Below are 16752 nucleotides of genomic sequence, written 5' to 3'. Positions count from 1 at the left end.
ACTCTAAAGTCTACACCATTTTAAACTTTATACCCCAAGGTTTTTTTACACTTTGATATCTAAAATTTTACAACTTTTTAACTTTGATATCCCAAAATTCACAACTTTTTAAATTTTGGTACCCCAAACTTTTTTAAAACTCTAATACTCCAAAGTTCACACATCTTTTTACTTTGATACCTAAAAATTTACTCATTTTTAGCTTTGATACGTGAAGTTTGGGGTATTAAAGTGTTAACAATAAAACTTTAGCATATCATAGTGAAAACATACAAGCTTTTGTCATAACAAAAGTGTCAGAGAAAACTTTAAGGTATCAAAGTTGAGAATGAGTGAAAACTTTAGGGTATCAAAGTGTCAAAAACCTTAGGGTATTAAATTTAAAGAAGTATAATTTTTAGAATACCAAAGTTGAAGTAACCTTTCTTTTAAGAAGATGAAGTTTAAGAAAGAAATCATAACTGAGGGGTATTTTGGCTATTGAGAGTCAAATTTCAACATCCCTTAAGATTTGAGGGACTAATAAGAAATTATTGAGATTCGAGGAGTAATATCTAAATTAACAACCCCTCCAACCCGCGGGGGAAAAAAAGAAAAAGAATAAAGGATAAAGGTTCCACTCGGTTAATTAAAAAAATAAAAAATAAAAATAAAGGAAAGAAAGAAAGAAAAAGGAAAACAGTAGAAGCCTTCTTCAAGTTCGTTTTCAGCCTTCGGGAGATTCCCACTCTCTTCTTAAAACCCTCGCTCTTCTCTTCGGGGGTTCTCTATACGCATGGCTTCTTTGGACTCGCAAACGGAGGCGATTAAGGTATTATTCCCCTCGTTTTTCTAGGTTACGAGATTCTTCATCTTTTCTTTTGGTTTCTAACTTTGACTTTGATCGGCACCGAGTTCGGTTGCAGAGAGCCAAGGTGCTCATGGTTGGCGCCGGCGGGATTGGTTGCGAGCTCCTCAAAACCCTAGCTCTCTCCGGTTTCCAAGATATTCACATAGTAAGCAGCTTCCAAAGTTTTCCCCTTCTTTTGCTTCACTTAGGGTTTTTTTTTTACCCCGAAAGGGGGATTTTTGAATGTTCAGATTTGATGGTTTTAAATATTGTGGGTTGTTGAGTATAAAAGTTGAAAATTTGCCTTAAAGATGTTAAATCCCTAGAAACCCTAATTGCAATTTCGCAACTGGAAGAAGAATATAAGTGATTTCTGTTCAGGCGTTCTGATTTCATTATGATTGTGACTGTTACTTTGAGATAGATACTTCTGTAATTTCTTTCTTATTTTCTCATTAAAGTGCAGATCTTGATTTCTGAATATGCTCCACTCCACCTATGTGTTAATAAAAAGTTTTTGTTGGTTATGAATTCATGAATTTGTCCAAAAGTGGCTCCTTGAAGTAGCTTCAGACACACTTTTTCTGCAGTCTATTGTCTCTATGATTCATGTTGTTGAATGAAAGTCCACTTTAACGTTTGAACGTCTACGCTTTAAAGCAAAAGTGGATTTGAAGGATTAGATAATACTAAGTGATCGAGTGACTAGTATCCTTCTTAGAGGGCATTTATCTGTTGTCACCTTTAATATGTTATGAGCATAATATAGTCTGGAATACTATTTAAGAGTCGAGTTGAGATTACCTGATGTGGCTGTATTAGATCCATACTAAATCAGTTTATATGTAGAGAACTATCGTTTTGAAGAAGTGAATAAATAAGAGCATAACATCACAAGTGTTTACTTGATTCTTGTTGGTATTGTGGCTTTAAATAATACTAGCATGTTAGCCTAATTTGATATCACTCCCCTGGAAACTTTGCCTCTACTATGTGAAATGCGTTCCAATTAACTCTCTATTAGGTTGATATATCTGTGTCTAAAAACTGATCATGTGTCTTAAGTTCTCCTAGTCATGGATTTTAGCACCCAGAAAAAGGAAACAAAGGACCAGCAAGACTTTAGGGAGTGAAAGGAGAAAAATTAGCTGAAGAAATGTTTGGTTGAATGGAGATGATGCTGCATTTCTATTTCCATTATCTGGTGAGCAACATGGATAATAAAAAGTGTTAAGTTGCTAAATATAGACTGCTAATGATGTGTATATTCAGCCTACTAGTGGACTGTTGCCGTATGATTGTCTCAAATCTTACATCTTTCAATTAAGGCTTTTGACCTAAGCTTTTTCTACTCTCTCAAATTTGGTTTCTTTAAAAATGTTTAGGCTAGTCCATGAATTTGGTTGTAATATTGGCGAAGGTGATGGTTGTAGCACTGTAGTCTGGCCTGATAGGATTTAAGTAGAATAGAATGCTCCTACACCTTGAATTACCTGTTCAAGAATGTATTGTGATTTCATCATTTTGTTGTTTCAATTTCAATAATTTTTGTTGTATGTGCTATAGGCCCTTATTCATCTCTTCACTATTATCTCATAAGCTCAAAAATTTCTATTGAATTGCCTACAGCAGGAAAATCTGCAATTAAGATGCTTTTAAAAGAAAAAAAGAAATTCTGCTAGGCATACTTTATTTTTACTATAGCTCTTCACATTAATTTTTAGCTAAGCAAGCCCTTAGTTCCCTATGTATGGAAAAATTGCTTTCAAGGTTTCCCTAAACAGACCACTTTAGCATCCCATAGAACCTGTAAACTAGTGAGGCCTGCTGTGTACTGAATCAACAGCCTCTATTATATTTCTGATGAATCTGGCAGGGCTTGACATCAACCAAATTTTACATTATGTATGTTGCTCGTTTAAACTGGTGGATGTCTTGTTTTCCTATTAAAATCACCAGTCTGGTTGTGTTTAAAATCAGATCATCAAATTGCAAGATCTGCTTTCATATTTCTCTAATCAGACCTCTTTCATATTCAATAGAGAGTGCAAAAAGTGAGGCCTTCTAGGGACTGAATCAATTGCGTTCAGGAAATTATTATCAGATGAATCTAATGCTGTTGTGTAGAGACGAAATTTTGCTTGTGTATGTTGCTTGTTAACGTTGATGGATGTCTTGTTTTCATATTAAAATCATCACTCCAATTGTGTTCAAAGTTGGGCCGTTAATTTTGCTCTCCGTTATGAAGTTAATGAGAATGCTAGTATTTGCACCATGGTGCCGTATATGACTAACAATGTGTATGGCATCCCTAGCATATCAGCTGTTAAATGTTTGTTGAACTCATCAGTTCATTTGCGTTTAAAGTTGGAACTTTAATTTTGTTTTTTCAGTTATGAACTTGATTAAAATGCTAGTGTTTGCACCATGACGTTAATGTTTGCACCATGATGGTACATACTACGGATAGCATGTACACTAAATGAATGCTGTTAAATTATCTGGGATACCAGTTTGGAAAAGTGATAATATGATAGTTGTTGTGGGGAAAATATCTAGAGGTAAACCCACTGTTTTAAAAAGCCTCCGTCTAGTCCGCCTAGGCGTATGCCTAGACCTAGGCGATATATTGGCCGCCTAACTAGCGCCTAGAGCCTAGGCGGTACCTAAGCTGCCCACCAAGGTTTTGGGAGTGTTTAGGGAAGCATTGTCTGCTTATGTGGACTGCACCCTTTAGGCATTGATCGTGATTTTCTGTGTTGCAGCCTCCACGTCTTCCAACCTCCTTCAAACCCGTTTAACCTCCAAATATGAATACCTTCACTACCTCCTCCGATCTTCAGCAAAACTTCCTCGAACACCACTTAAATGAAAAAAGAAATCCGCCTAAACACTAGTCAGTCACCTAAGCTTTTTATAACATTAATATTTACTATCAATTATTGCAATTAAAAAATAAAAAATAAAATCTCTTGGGCTCTAGGCAACGGATCCAACACGTAAGCCTCCTAGCGCTTTCTATAACCTTGTTAGTTATTATTTTGACTATTTTGCATTTAAGTATGCATGGTTTATTGTGGATCTAGGACTGCTATCTTTTTTTTTTACAAATTTATATGAATTTAATATATATTTATCAATTATTATAATTAAATAATTTAAAAATAGCTAAACGCCTAGGCGCTGCCTAGGCTTACGCTTAGGCGTCTAGGCGCCGCCTAGCGCCTTTTGTAACATTGCGCGTAGCGCATTCTGTAACATTTGGTTAACCTAGAGGAACTTAGTTGGGAATGATTAAGAACAGAGGAAATAACCCAAATCAAACAGAATGGAAGAGTATGATTCTTGTAGTTTTCTTGGAAAAAAGGCTTTGTTGTTATTGTTGTTGCTGCTGCTACTGTTAAATCATCTAATTTTCCCTACTTTTCTTCCTTGGTTCTCGATCCTTCTCTTCATGTTTTAGCTTCATTTACTTTTTGTTGGTTTGTGATCTTTGCAACGACCACTCTATAACAATTCCTACATCACTTTATTCCTGGGTAGTTTTCTATCATTATTCTGCGATGTCATCTTAATGTCTTCAACAATACTGTATTTGTGATCTGCGATAGATTAGTTGTTTCCTTTATTTAAGCTACATCTCATGATGATGCTTGTTATTATTTCTTGGGTTCCTATTACATGTTTACTTGTTAGAGTACCATTATAAGTTATTTCCCTGGAGCTATCATAGGGAAGTCCATCTAATCTTCCAAACTCTTGCAACCTGATCAATTTCTAGATATGGATATAGTTATATGTATTTTAAAGATATTCTAATGACTACAATAATTTCTTGTTGATGGAATTTTGTTTTACCTAACTCCGTTTGCCGACTTTTGCAGATAGACATGGACACAATTGAAGTGAGCAATCTGAACAGGCAATTTTTATTCCGTCAAACTCATGTTGGACAGTCTAAGGCTAAAGTATGGGAACAAATTCTTTTTCAATTCTCCTGCACATACCGCAATCGGTCATGCTTCCTTTCATGCATGGTCGATGTTGTCTAATTACTCCCATTTCATTATTAATTCATCAGGTTGCTCGAGATGCTGTTTTGAAATTTAGGCCTCACATTAATATAACACCATACCATGCAAATGTCAAGGATCCTGAGTTTAACGTTGAATTTTTTAAGCAATTCAATGTGGTTTTGAATGGTCTTGACAACCTAGATGCGAGGAGACATGTTAACCGGCTTTGCTTAGCTGCTGAAGTACCTTTGGTTGAAAGTGGAACAACAGGTTTCCTGGGGCAGGTGAGTTGATAGCATGTCAATCAAACATCGTAAGTTTCGATACACATTGCAAATATTAGTTCATATTACAGTTTAGTCTATTCGTTTTTTTACCTAATACTGTCAGAAAAAATGGTTTCCCTAAATATTTTCCATTTAGGGCAGGGATATTGTGCATGAGGGTGATGGATTGTTGTTTCTTTGTTAGAGTGTTAATCCTGAGGTTGCTTGAAAAGGAAAGAAAATATAGGAGAACCATGATTTATCATAGAAATACACATGTAAAATATGAAGAGCTAAAATTTCAGATAGACCTTCTTTTGCAATCTGGGTGAAGGGAACTAAGGAGACAAGGATTAATTAGGCAGTACTTATCTAGGCTGCAGCTGGCAGCAAGCTGAGCTTAAATCATCTCTCATTCATTCATAAAATTGCTTAGCTGATTACTTAGAACCTTGCATGGGCTTTAAGTGGAAAACAGTAAATAAAATCTGAACTAGACTTCTCTATTAAAAAAAAAGCATACAAATTCAAATATTTAACTTACACATCCATAACTATAAATTAAAGAAATTTGGCCATCCAACTTTGTCTTATTTCACATGCTAGATAACTCCAAACCAGATCCTAGATAATTAAGTTAGACCACCTGATTAGTCAATTGAATTACGCCTATCTGCTATCAAACTCACCTAATGATTTGATTCAGTTCATTTCCAGCACAACATCCAGGTATGTAAAAATGCTACTACTTCAAATGCTACTACTTCCCAGTTTAATGTGTGTGTGTGTATGTGTCCACACACACACACACACAGATATATACATATACATAGTAAGACTCCTATCAACTTAAGTTGATGTCCACCAAACTTCCTAGCCACTCATTTATTAATATAAAAAACCTTTTCATATTGTGGGGTTGTGTTATATAAACTTGTGTGCATTAAATTGCTAATTCTAAGTTCTCTCTAAAATAAATGCATATATACATCACATGGATATGACATGACATATAGGATGAGGACAGGTCAGTGATATGCAAATGAAAACATCCACATATAGTAAGTATGCTTGTAGTTTGTCTAATTTCAATATAAGTTGTATTTTCTAATCAATATTATATATTTGCACATCCAATCACTTATTCGTTAGAAGAGATAAAAAGTAGCTGGAGATGAACCATGGGAAGGTCTATACTACATTGAAGATCATTTAACGCTTAACACCACTGAAGGTTTATTTGACAGTTAAATTTTAATAATTTGATTGGATTTTAATTGTGAACTATTTGGCTGTTGTGATTCCTATGTGCTAGGTCACCGTCCATGCAAAGGGTAAAACTGAGTGCTATGAATGCCAGCCAAAACCAACTCCTAAGACATATCCTGTCTGCACAATTACAAGCACTCCGTCGAAGGTATGGTCTTTCCTTGCAAGAGATGGATGCATGGCCTTGCATGTTTTATGTGTTTCTTCTCCTCAAATTTAGCTGCATAAAACTACAGATCTTATTGCTCAGAACAATTTTGCTTATAAATTATGCTTCTAATCATGCTGGATTTGTAATGTGTTTTATCTTCACAGTTTGGTTTTTTATTTTGAACACATTCCTAACTCACAAAGTAAATCACAGTAAGTGCTTTTTTTGGGTGCTTTGTATTACAATAAATTCTGCACATTTTTATACCATTTGCTAAAGCACAAGGCTCTACGGCCTAGATACAAGAGGATGTTATTGTTACCTTATACCAACTTGGTATCCTGAATGGTTAAAAGGTTATGAGTATGACCAGACCAACGAAAGCATGGTGTAGCTTAAAGGTCAAAGATTAAGTAAATGATAGTTGATATCAGATGATTTTGGTTCTTCACAGGTAGAATTTCACTCTTAATTTTTGGCTTACTGACCCTTACCATACCTCATAGTATTTGTACCTTCCAGACATAGTATTATGTAGTCTTTGCTTATTTTACACAGACCGCCTTGCTGGAAGAATGACTATTATTGATTATGCATGCACAACATTGGCTCCTGGTTTGCTCCTTGTATCTGTGGAGATACCAAAGCCAACCTTTTTGCCTCATTAGTGGCATTAGTGAAACTTCAATTGTGGCATTTACATAATAATAAAATAAACTGGTGCTGCATTATTATATGCTTTTACTCAGCATGTCAATATTGTTTCAATAGCTGCACGTTTGAGAAGCTATAAGGTCACTTTCTCTAGATTTCTCAACATACTAGAATCTGAAGAGCATGCTGAGTTGCATGTGGCATGAGCAGCAGGTCCAACAATATACACAATAATCATACTTTTGTCTAATAATTAATGAAGACTACCAACTGTACAAATACTAGAGAAACACTACATTTGTAAAAAGAGTAGATTGTATAGTACATATAAAACCTTAATAGGCATGAAAGATATAAACTGCATAAGCAGAATCACTGATACTATAATGTCAGGAATACTAAATATCACACTAGTGGAGTGAATATTTAATTATTTATTAATTGATGATTTTTATGCGTCAATGTAGGGATTGACTACAATGTTCTATGTAGTTTACGACATCATACACAATCCTTATCAATTAGACTTTCTAATCGTGATGTGGGTTCTTTTTAAGAAGAACCAATCTTTGAACTTGATTCAACTTTTGTTTTGCATGTTTTCTGATCTTGTATAACTTTTTTTGTTGATAATTTTAAAATCTTAGCTGTTATAGAATATTCCTAATAGCTGCTGTCTCTAGGATTATGCTGAAAAGTTTTGTATACATTTCCGCTTTGCATCTTATTTCTCTGTTACTATATTATTGAAAATATTTGTAAGGCTTTAGCTGATTGTTCTTTACAATTCATTTTATTTCAGTTGTGATGTTAAATTTATATACTTTTGCAGTTCGTCCATTGCATTGTTTGGGCAAAAGACCTGCTTTTTGCAAAATTATTCGGTGATAAAAACCAGGGCAACGATCTTAATGTGCGTTCCAGTGATGGTGCTGACTCATCAAAGCACACAGAAGATGTTTTTGAACGAAATTTAGATGAAGATTCTGAGCAATATGCTCGAAAGATATATGACCATGTATTCGGGTACAACACTGAAGTAGCATTAGCTAATGAAGAAACATGGAAGAACAGAAATAGGCCTAGGCCCATATATATTAGTGATGTACTTCCTGACAGGATCACCAAGAAAAATGCGAAAGTGGAGAATGGCAGTACTGAGTCAGCAGTTTCTGCTATGTCATCTCTTGGCCTTAAGAATCCTCAGGATGTTTGGAGTCTTGTGGAAAATACAAAGATCTTTCTTGAGGCTTTGAGGTTATTTATTGTGAAACGGACTGAGGTTTGTACCATTAATTTTATTTCATATCCGTCACATGTTTCTGCTGGATACAGATTGTGGACTATTGTTTTATCATCTTTGTGTGCTTGTAGGACATTGGGAACCTGACTTTTGATAAAGATGATCAATTGGCTGTCGAGTTTGTAACTGCTGCTGCAAATATTAGGGCATCGTCTTTTGGCATTCCTTTGCACAGTCTTTTTGAAGCTAAAGGTATTGCGGGTAACATTGTCCATGCTGTTGCTACAACAAATGCTATTATCGCTGGGTTGATTGTGATTGAAGCAATCAAGGTGCTCAGGAACGATTTTCATAATTACAGGTGGGTATTAAAGTTTACCAACATTAGCTTTTAAATCTTGCAAGCTTCTAAGCTAAGTTGCATGGATACGAGTATGGGTACAGGTACGAGACACGGCAAATTTGTAAAAGGTAGGTGATGGACATGGATAAAACTTGTGGGCCGTCTTCATACTGCTAAGCTAGATATGCAAACAACCCTTTGAAATTGCAACTCTTAAGGCAAAAATTAAAATGGACCCTTGGCCAGCAAGTTTAAAAAATGGATGTGATGTGTAGGATATATGTTCAAGAAGTGTATGATGAGTGTTTAAAATTTAAACATGTAATGTATAATTGAGTGCACATCTGAAACTTGAAAAAAAGTATTATATAGTTAAAGACTGTCCATGAAGTGTCGGGTACAGGTAGGGGTACGACACATGTTGGGTACGGGCAAGAAGTACCCAGGTACCATAGCTTCTAAGGTATGAGTTCCTCAATCCATGGATAGATATTTATCATTTCTGTTTAACAAAACTGTTGCTGTGTATTTATTATATTACAATCTCAGTGAATTTACCAGTACATGCATTAAAATGAAGATACATTCTCTTATGTTTGCTTATGAAGGCATTTATATGCCTTTTCTGATTTGCAAGCAACTCGACAACTTCTTCGTGAAGACTCCGACTTGTCCTACCATCTGGCAGGAAAGTAGGGATATTTGTTTTCAATGAGAAAGGCTAGAGGCGATAAATGGTGAGAGTAGGAAATCTACTGTTACAGTAGTTTTAATCAGGCTACTATATTTATTCAGTTCATGTAGGTTTTTGGTTTGTAGCATTAACTTCGATCAGTGAATTCTCGTAAACTGTAATATGATTGAATATTTCAGATCCATACATGGATATTGATATGAGTTATGATACGGACTGGACCCAAAAGTTCAGCTACAGATATTTATTTGTTTCGTTATTATCTTTATCTTGGTTATTAGAAAGCTTAAAGGTTGAAGTGACCTAGGGGATAGTTTGAGAGAGACAAACCTGTGGCCGGCTTGAAACTGATTTAATCCAAATAGATCAACCCAAAATTTGAACTAACCTGTTATCTGCTGGCACTTCCTGCTACCAGTTATCAGCTAACTATCAGGCATCGTGCTACCTTTCACCTACTGCTACTGCTCCTGCAGCAATCTTGTATGAATATAGTTGCTACTTACTTACTAGTACTATATGAAAATCTTCTCTGCTGATGCCACCTTGTTTCTTACCAGGGAATTTTTGAACAAAGTCTCACGTTTAGGATGTATTGTCTTAAATCTAAAAGTATATATGGGGAAACTTTCCCTCTTTTGAGGATGTATTGTCCTAAATCTGTCACGATATATATGGTGGTCAAAGAAGTGTTTGTCAATAAGAGGTTGTGTCAATGGAGCCCTGCCTGCTTTCACATGTATAATACTTGGTGTACTGGTTTCATACATATTGTACATTGTGATTTACCATTCCTGTTGCAATTTTTCCTTTTTTTGGGTGTATGGCTCGTGTTTTTTGGTGGCGAGGGGGTGGGGGTGGGTGGATGGGTGGGATTGTATTTTTGAACAAAGTCTCACGTTTAGGATGTATTGTCTTAAATCTAAAAGTATATATGGGGAAACTTTCCCTCTTTTGAGGATGTATTGTCCTAAATCTGTCACGATATATATGGTGGTCAAAGAAGTGTTTGTCAATAAGAGGTTGTGTCAATGGAGCCCTGCCTGCTTTCACATGTATAATACTTGGTGTACTGGTTTCATACATATTGTACATTGTGATTTACCATTCCTGTTGCAATTTTTCCTTTTTTTGGGTGTATGGCTCGTGTTTTTTGGTGGCGAGGGGGTGGGGGTGGGTGGATGGGTGGGATTGTCGTTGTGGTGTTGGTTTTGTATGGGTATGTGGAAGAGGTTGGGTTGATTTGTAAATGTTAACACATCACCCCCACTACCACGGCTTACCCTGCCCCATAAGCCACATGAGAAAAAGAAATTTCCTGTAACCTTGTTATAGACATGCAGTGGGTTAGAACCATAGTTGCATAGTTCGCAGTATGTAGCGGGTCGTCGTACGAATTCGAGTACGCAATTCGAGACTTTGAAATTTTGGATTTGACAAGGGTAGCTTGCTTCGATACACAAGTTTGATATAGGATACAGTGTAATTTGTTTGGGTACACTTATTATTTTTCAAAGTGTAAACTCAAAAATTAGAATTTGGAAAACTAATTATGCATTTCAATATTTTTTCATATAAAATACTTCAATACTTCATTTTTATAGTTTTTTGATACATAAAACTTAAAATATTAAATATTAAACAACCTCTTAATATTTTTTTTTCTATTTTGCAACTTTCTTCCCCTTAACATCAAGTGCATCTTCTGCTAATTCCAAGTCCAAACAACTCCATCTAAGCTCCTCCAACTTACTTAAAAGAGTCCTTCAAGTTATCATTATTGGGAATCCATATCCCATCCTTTATATGGACGAACTTTGTAATTCTCAGAAAATCATGACAGGAGGCGAATGTTTGAATGGATGAATACTAACTTATCTGCCCTTTCACTGTTCAATCTATTCCTTTTCACACTATGTATGTAGGAATGAGTACTCCAATTTCTCTCAGCTGAAGAGTTACTAATAGGCCGAGATAAAACCCTCTTAGCAATTCAGTTAAAGAAATAGTGATATGGAATTAGTTATTAACTTGGATAACTTCCACTTACTGAAAGAATACTTTCAATAATATTATCAAACATATAAAAAAATCCAAGCGCATGTGCACAAAAGCAGATTTGTAAATCAACTTTGGTCCCCCCATACTTGGTAAGTAGTACGCTAAATTTGGGGAACCAATTCGTGTATTGGAGGGAATCGGTTTGTAAATGTACCGGGAATCGGTTTGTAAATGTACCGGGAATCGGTTCGCATGAACTGTTTGTTCTAGGGAATCGCACAACTATGGTTAGAACCGTCTCATTTGTATTACAAGATAATTCAGTGCATGTGTACAGTTCTATTTAATATTAGTTAATTTATCTGTTAATTATTGCATTTTCTCCCTTATTTTGTCTCCTCATTCTGCTTCATGGAACATGCCGTTCTTATCTGCATCTTTAGTATTTTTTTCTGCTTGTTTTGTTTATTTGTCTTGCTTGCAAGTCTATTGTTCTTTGCAGACTGTGAAGTTGAAGTATTTGTTTCAGGATGACATACTGTCTTGAGCATCCATCAAGAAAGATGCTTTTGATGCCAGTGGAACCATTTGAACCTAACAAGTCTTGCTATGTGTGTTCTGAGGTAGTCTTATTATACCTTATTACTGAAATTATATGCATGAATAAATTTGATTTTTGTTGATTGATTTTTTTGCATGGGACAGACACCTCTACTTCTGGAGGTAAATACCTCTACCTCAAAACTAAGGGACTTCGTTGAGAAAATAGTTAAAAACAAGCTGGGGATGAGTTCCCCTTTGATAATGCATGGATCGAATCTAATTTTTGAAGTTGGTGATGATCTTGAGGAAGATGTTGCTGCCAATTATGCTTTGAACCTGGACAAGGTTATGACAACAGCCACTTAATCTTTCCACTTAGTCAGGGTTTGTATTTTTGCTAAAACTTTAATCTTAACAACTTACTTATCTGCAGGTCTTAGCTGAGCTTCCTACTCCGGTTACTAATGGGACAATGCTGAAAACACAGGTCTTGTCATTTGCTGCAGCACTTAACTTCATGACATATATTAATTGAGCCCCATTGATATGGCATATTGTATTCCCCCCCTTTTGGTGAAAGGCCTTAACCATCCTCTTAATGTTTGTAAGTAATATGAATTATTTGCGGAGATTGATATAATCAATCATAAGTAGTATTACAAGGCTTCTTGGTTCTCGTCATATTTATAATCCATATCTTTTATGTACATATACATGGGTTGAGTACAGCAGGAGATTAGCTTGTACTGTTAAAAAATATTCCCATAGGTGGGAGTTGGATCATTTATGTATTAAGATTACTTGTTGAGGAGTCTTAATTGATCAACTGCTTGAATAACTAGGTTGAGAATTCCATGAAGAATGTTTCATATCTCGCATCATTACCCTTTTTTGACATCTTGATATCTCTTTAATTTTTGTAGAGGAGAATTTGATGAGGAGAAAGAACCCGATGGTATGTTACTATCAGGATGGACTGCACCTGCCGACAAGGATAGGGTGGTCACAAGTAATGGAGAGAGCTCCTCAATTGTTACACAAGAAACAAAGGAATCAGATGAAGTTGACATTGTTTCAGATAAACATGGAGTTGTGGGAACAAAGAGAAAACTCTCTGAACTAGCAGAAAAAACTGAGAACCATGCAATGGAACCTACTCACTGCAAGCATAGTGCTCCAAGAAATGAAGTTCCTGAAGATGTTGGGGACAATGACGAAGAGGATGATGTTGTCACGCTTGATGAGAACCCTGAAATTGGAAGGAGTAAAAGGTTGAAATGACAGTAACCTTCAGTGAACTGCAGTGATATGGGGCCTACTCCAACCTAGTATTGAGTATCTACTTGTTCATTCGTGCTCTTGACTTTGATGAGTGTGGTACAATCACTAACACTTGCCTGGGTTACGTTTTGCGTCATTATTCAGGTGAACTAGATGTTAGGTTTTGTTTTTTTTGTAGGCGTGGTAATTGTATGGAGATAGTGTGGCAGGCTACTGATATTGAGAAATCTTTTGCAGTGGAGGAAATGCTTTGTTTATATATCATAGGTAGCTGAGCAGTGAATATAGGTCTAAAGAACTTTCTCCGAGTACTCTCAGTGGGTTTGGGGGAAGCTTGTAAAACATTTAGAACTATGTCCATGTTCTTTTCATTGTTCAGAGTATAATTGTAATTTATGAGTTGGGATTGGTCACTGACAGATTGTAGTGACAGCTGATTAAGTAGTGCATTCAACATAACTATTTCTATGGTCTCAAATTACTTTTATTTGCAAATTATTACTTGTGATTGTTATTATCGTATCAGAAGGTTAAGCAATCGTGTAATTCTCTGGATGTATTCCGAGCAAAGTGATCTATTGTAGGTCTGTTTGTCGCATATATGCCACTGCAGCGGCAAATCTTTGCGTATTAGCGAGTGGCTGTTGTCATTTAGCATTGACTGCTGTTTACAACAGAGGCAATCTGATCATTCATAAACTGATTGGGATTCCAACGTATAACGACTCGTCACATACTTGAATCCTCACAATGCTAGCAAATGGATGAGGATTTTTGTTCACAGAGCTAAGTAAACGTGCCTTGTTTGCCTCCTCCATGAGCACTGTTAGGTACACAACATAGACTGTTATCAAATGTTCAAAGTCACATACTTGAATCCTCACAATGCTAGCAAATGGATGAGAATTTTTGTTCACAGAGCTAAGTAAATGTGCCTTGTTTGCCTCCTCCATGAGCACTGTTAGGTACACAACATAGACTGTTATCAAATGTTCAAAGTCTGGAAAGAGAACCTACTACATTGATAACGTAGGCCGTAGATGTTGATTGATTACATGTTTGTTGCAATTGAATTTATAGGTTGACTGAAAATCTCTAGAATTGTCGTTATCACTCTGCTATAGTAGCAGAAGACAGAAATTCTAAATCTCCGGTCATGGACAAATATATATATCTGAAAGTCATCAGTATTGAAACTCAATAAACTCTCGGATCGAAAGAACAAGAACATTTGACATGGTAGCATGAGACTGCTTTCCAAAATCCAAACGGAAACTCATTCTTAGTATTCAGTTCATAATCCCAAAAGTACAAAGTACAGGGCATGTATATATGCTATGGTAGTCCAGCCTGAAATGTCTACAATGGAGTCATGCATCTAATAGACAAGAATTGTGTAACTTATACTTCAAGCTTCTTTTTTGACATTCAAAAACCAAGAATGATAAGAATGAATATAACGTCAAACAAATAGTTTCAGTTTAAATTCTGAATATTATATAATCAGTAAGACCAGTGAAATTCTATATATAGATGGAAAATTACAAAGTAACTTGCCGCTAAAACCGCACTAGCACCAATAAGGTTGGCATTATAAGAGAACAAAAGCACCTGTGGGTGTGCACTAGCACCAATAAGGTTGGCATTATAAGAGAACAAAAGCACCTGTGGGTGTTCACACACAGCAATAGTAAAGTCATCTTCTCCATCTATCCTTCCAGATCACCTAATCCTATTGTAAATCCTAGAAGCAATGCATCCAGGTTCATTCTTGATCTCAAAACAGTTTACCCAACTTTCATAAGCTTTGTCAAATGGAGAATAGGATCAGGAGATTCATGCAAGTTCTGGTTGGACAGGTGGGCGGGTATCAACTCCCTCAGCAGCTTATTCCCCAAAGCTTTCTATCTAGCTTTCTCTCAGTCTAGCCTTATCAGCTCCCAAGGTTCATGGCAGAATAATGTTTGGATATGGAAACCTATTTTGAGGAGAGGCATCTCCATAGAAGACAAAAAAGATATCTCCGACCTATCTGCCTTCATTAATCATATCAGGCCTGATCCCGACAAATTTGATACCATTCTATGGCCTCTCAATCCATCTAATTCATTTTCGGTGAAATCGTTATACGACATCCTCATCAAAGGAGGCATTTTATCCCCTTTCCACAATTTCATTTGGAAAACCCCTATCCCCCTCAAGGTTAAAACCTTCCTGTGGATTCTAAGCAAGAAAAAACTTCAAACAAAGGATAATTTGCTCAAAAAAGGTTGGAGGGGTGACTTATCTTGCCCACTTTGTAGCCAGATGATGGAAACCCATGATCACCTGTTTATATCGTGTCCCTTTACCCAAGCTGTATGGGCCATCTTGCTACCATCTTCTTCCACCAGCTTATGGCCTCAGGAGGTAACAAGTTTGATTAAAGGCAAAGAAGAATTCTTGGTCAATCAGAATCATAAAGCTTTATGGAGGATTTTGTTTCCCTGTACATGCTGGTGCATTTGGAGGAGCCGCAACAACTTTATTTTCAATAATACTCTCTCTTCTCCCTCCTCTATTGCAGCTAATTCTTCCCGCTTTGTTCTCTACTGGACAGGGGCTTCTAAGAGCAAAAAATCACAGAGGATGCTTAATGCGGCAATAAACTCTGGTCTGCCAGCGATAGCGGAATCTTCTCGGAATGAAAACTTCGAAGAAAATCATCCTTAAGGGTTCGGGTCCCCAGGAGATCCTTTTGGTTTTGGAAATTTCAGTTTTTGTTAGTTCCCCAGTAATCTCTGCTATTGGGACAGTAGCTTCCTCCGGTTCTAGCAGTCCTCAGCTCATCCTGAGTTCTTTGGCTTATCAAGTTGTGGAAATGTGTTTTGGTAATGTATTTGTAATCAGTTTTTGTTACGTTGGTTTCTATTAGCAACTTCTGGTTTTCTTTTTTGATTTTTTGAGTTCTCCTGGATTAAGGAAGGCTTGGAAGCACGATAGGTGTAGACTGGAGGATGACGACAAAGGTCCGCTCTCCTCCGTCTACATCTATTGTACTTTCCTCCTCCTCCTCCTTTTTTGGTAAACTCAGGTTCAAATGTATATTCTGGTTGTGATATAAATATATTTTTATGAACAGGGCTTTTCGCCCTGTTTTTGGCTTCAAAAAAAAACTGCAGCGCATGTCTTTATTTGGCACAAAGCTGTCCACAAAAACTATGTCACACACACTCACATCATGTTGTAACTAGAATTTTGAAGGTCCAATATCATCACAAACAAGAAAAACTTCCTATAACAGATCCCCTGCCCAGTGTATAATTCCGCATGAATTCCAGAATCCCGAAAACCATGTAGATAATTTGTCAGGTCTCACAGATCCTGGCAACTGAAACTTAAGAAGGAACTCGCTCATTACCGGTGAAGCTTAGTCTGATGTATGGAATCGACTGGGAACCGACTCAAATGCAGTTTCAGTTG

General features: G+C 36.4%; 1 protein-coding gene across 1 annotated transcript; it reads left to right on the top strand.

The window, feature by feature from the left end:
* LOC109847240 (SUMO-activating enzyme subunit 2) lies at positions 652-13752 on the top strand. The gene is made up of 11 exons (XM_020416476.1): positions 652-811; positions 906-995; positions 4714-4797; positions 4911-5129; positions 6427-6528; positions 8018-8467; positions 8560-8789; positions 11996-12089; positions 12172-12354; positions 12443-12496; positions 12913-13752. Exons 1-11 carry the CDS (start codon positions 776-778, stop codon positions 13288-13290), a joined length of 1920 nt encoding a protein of 639 aa, XP_020272065.1. The 5' UTR covers positions 652-775; the 3' UTR covers positions 13291-13752.

The sequence above is a fragment of the Asparagus officinalis genome, chromosome 7 (genome assembly GCF_001876935.1).
Source record: "Asparagus officinalis chromosome 7, Aspof.V1, whole genome shotgun sequence".
Classification (NCBI taxonomy): domain Eukaryota; kingdom Viridiplantae; phylum Streptophyta; class Magnoliopsida; order Asparagales; family Asparagaceae; genus Asparagus; species Asparagus officinalis.
This window is presented reverse-complemented; position numbering and strand designations above follow the sequence as displayed.

What these genes read in the sequence shown, in the direction of transcription:
- LOC109847240 (XM_020416476.1), top strand. Translation starts at nt 776, where the DNA reads ATGGCTTCTTTGGACTCGCAAACGGAGGCGATTAAG. An exon ending in TTGGACAGTCTAAGGCTAAA is followed by an intron (nt 4,798 to 4,910) that starts GTATGGGAACAA and finishes TTAATTCATCAG; the next exon opens with GTTGCTCGAGATGCTGTTTT. An exon ending in AACGATTTTCATAATTACAG is followed by an intron (nt 8,790 to 11,995) that starts GTGGGTATTAAA and finishes TATTTGTTTCAG; the next exon opens with GATGACATACTGTCTTGAGC.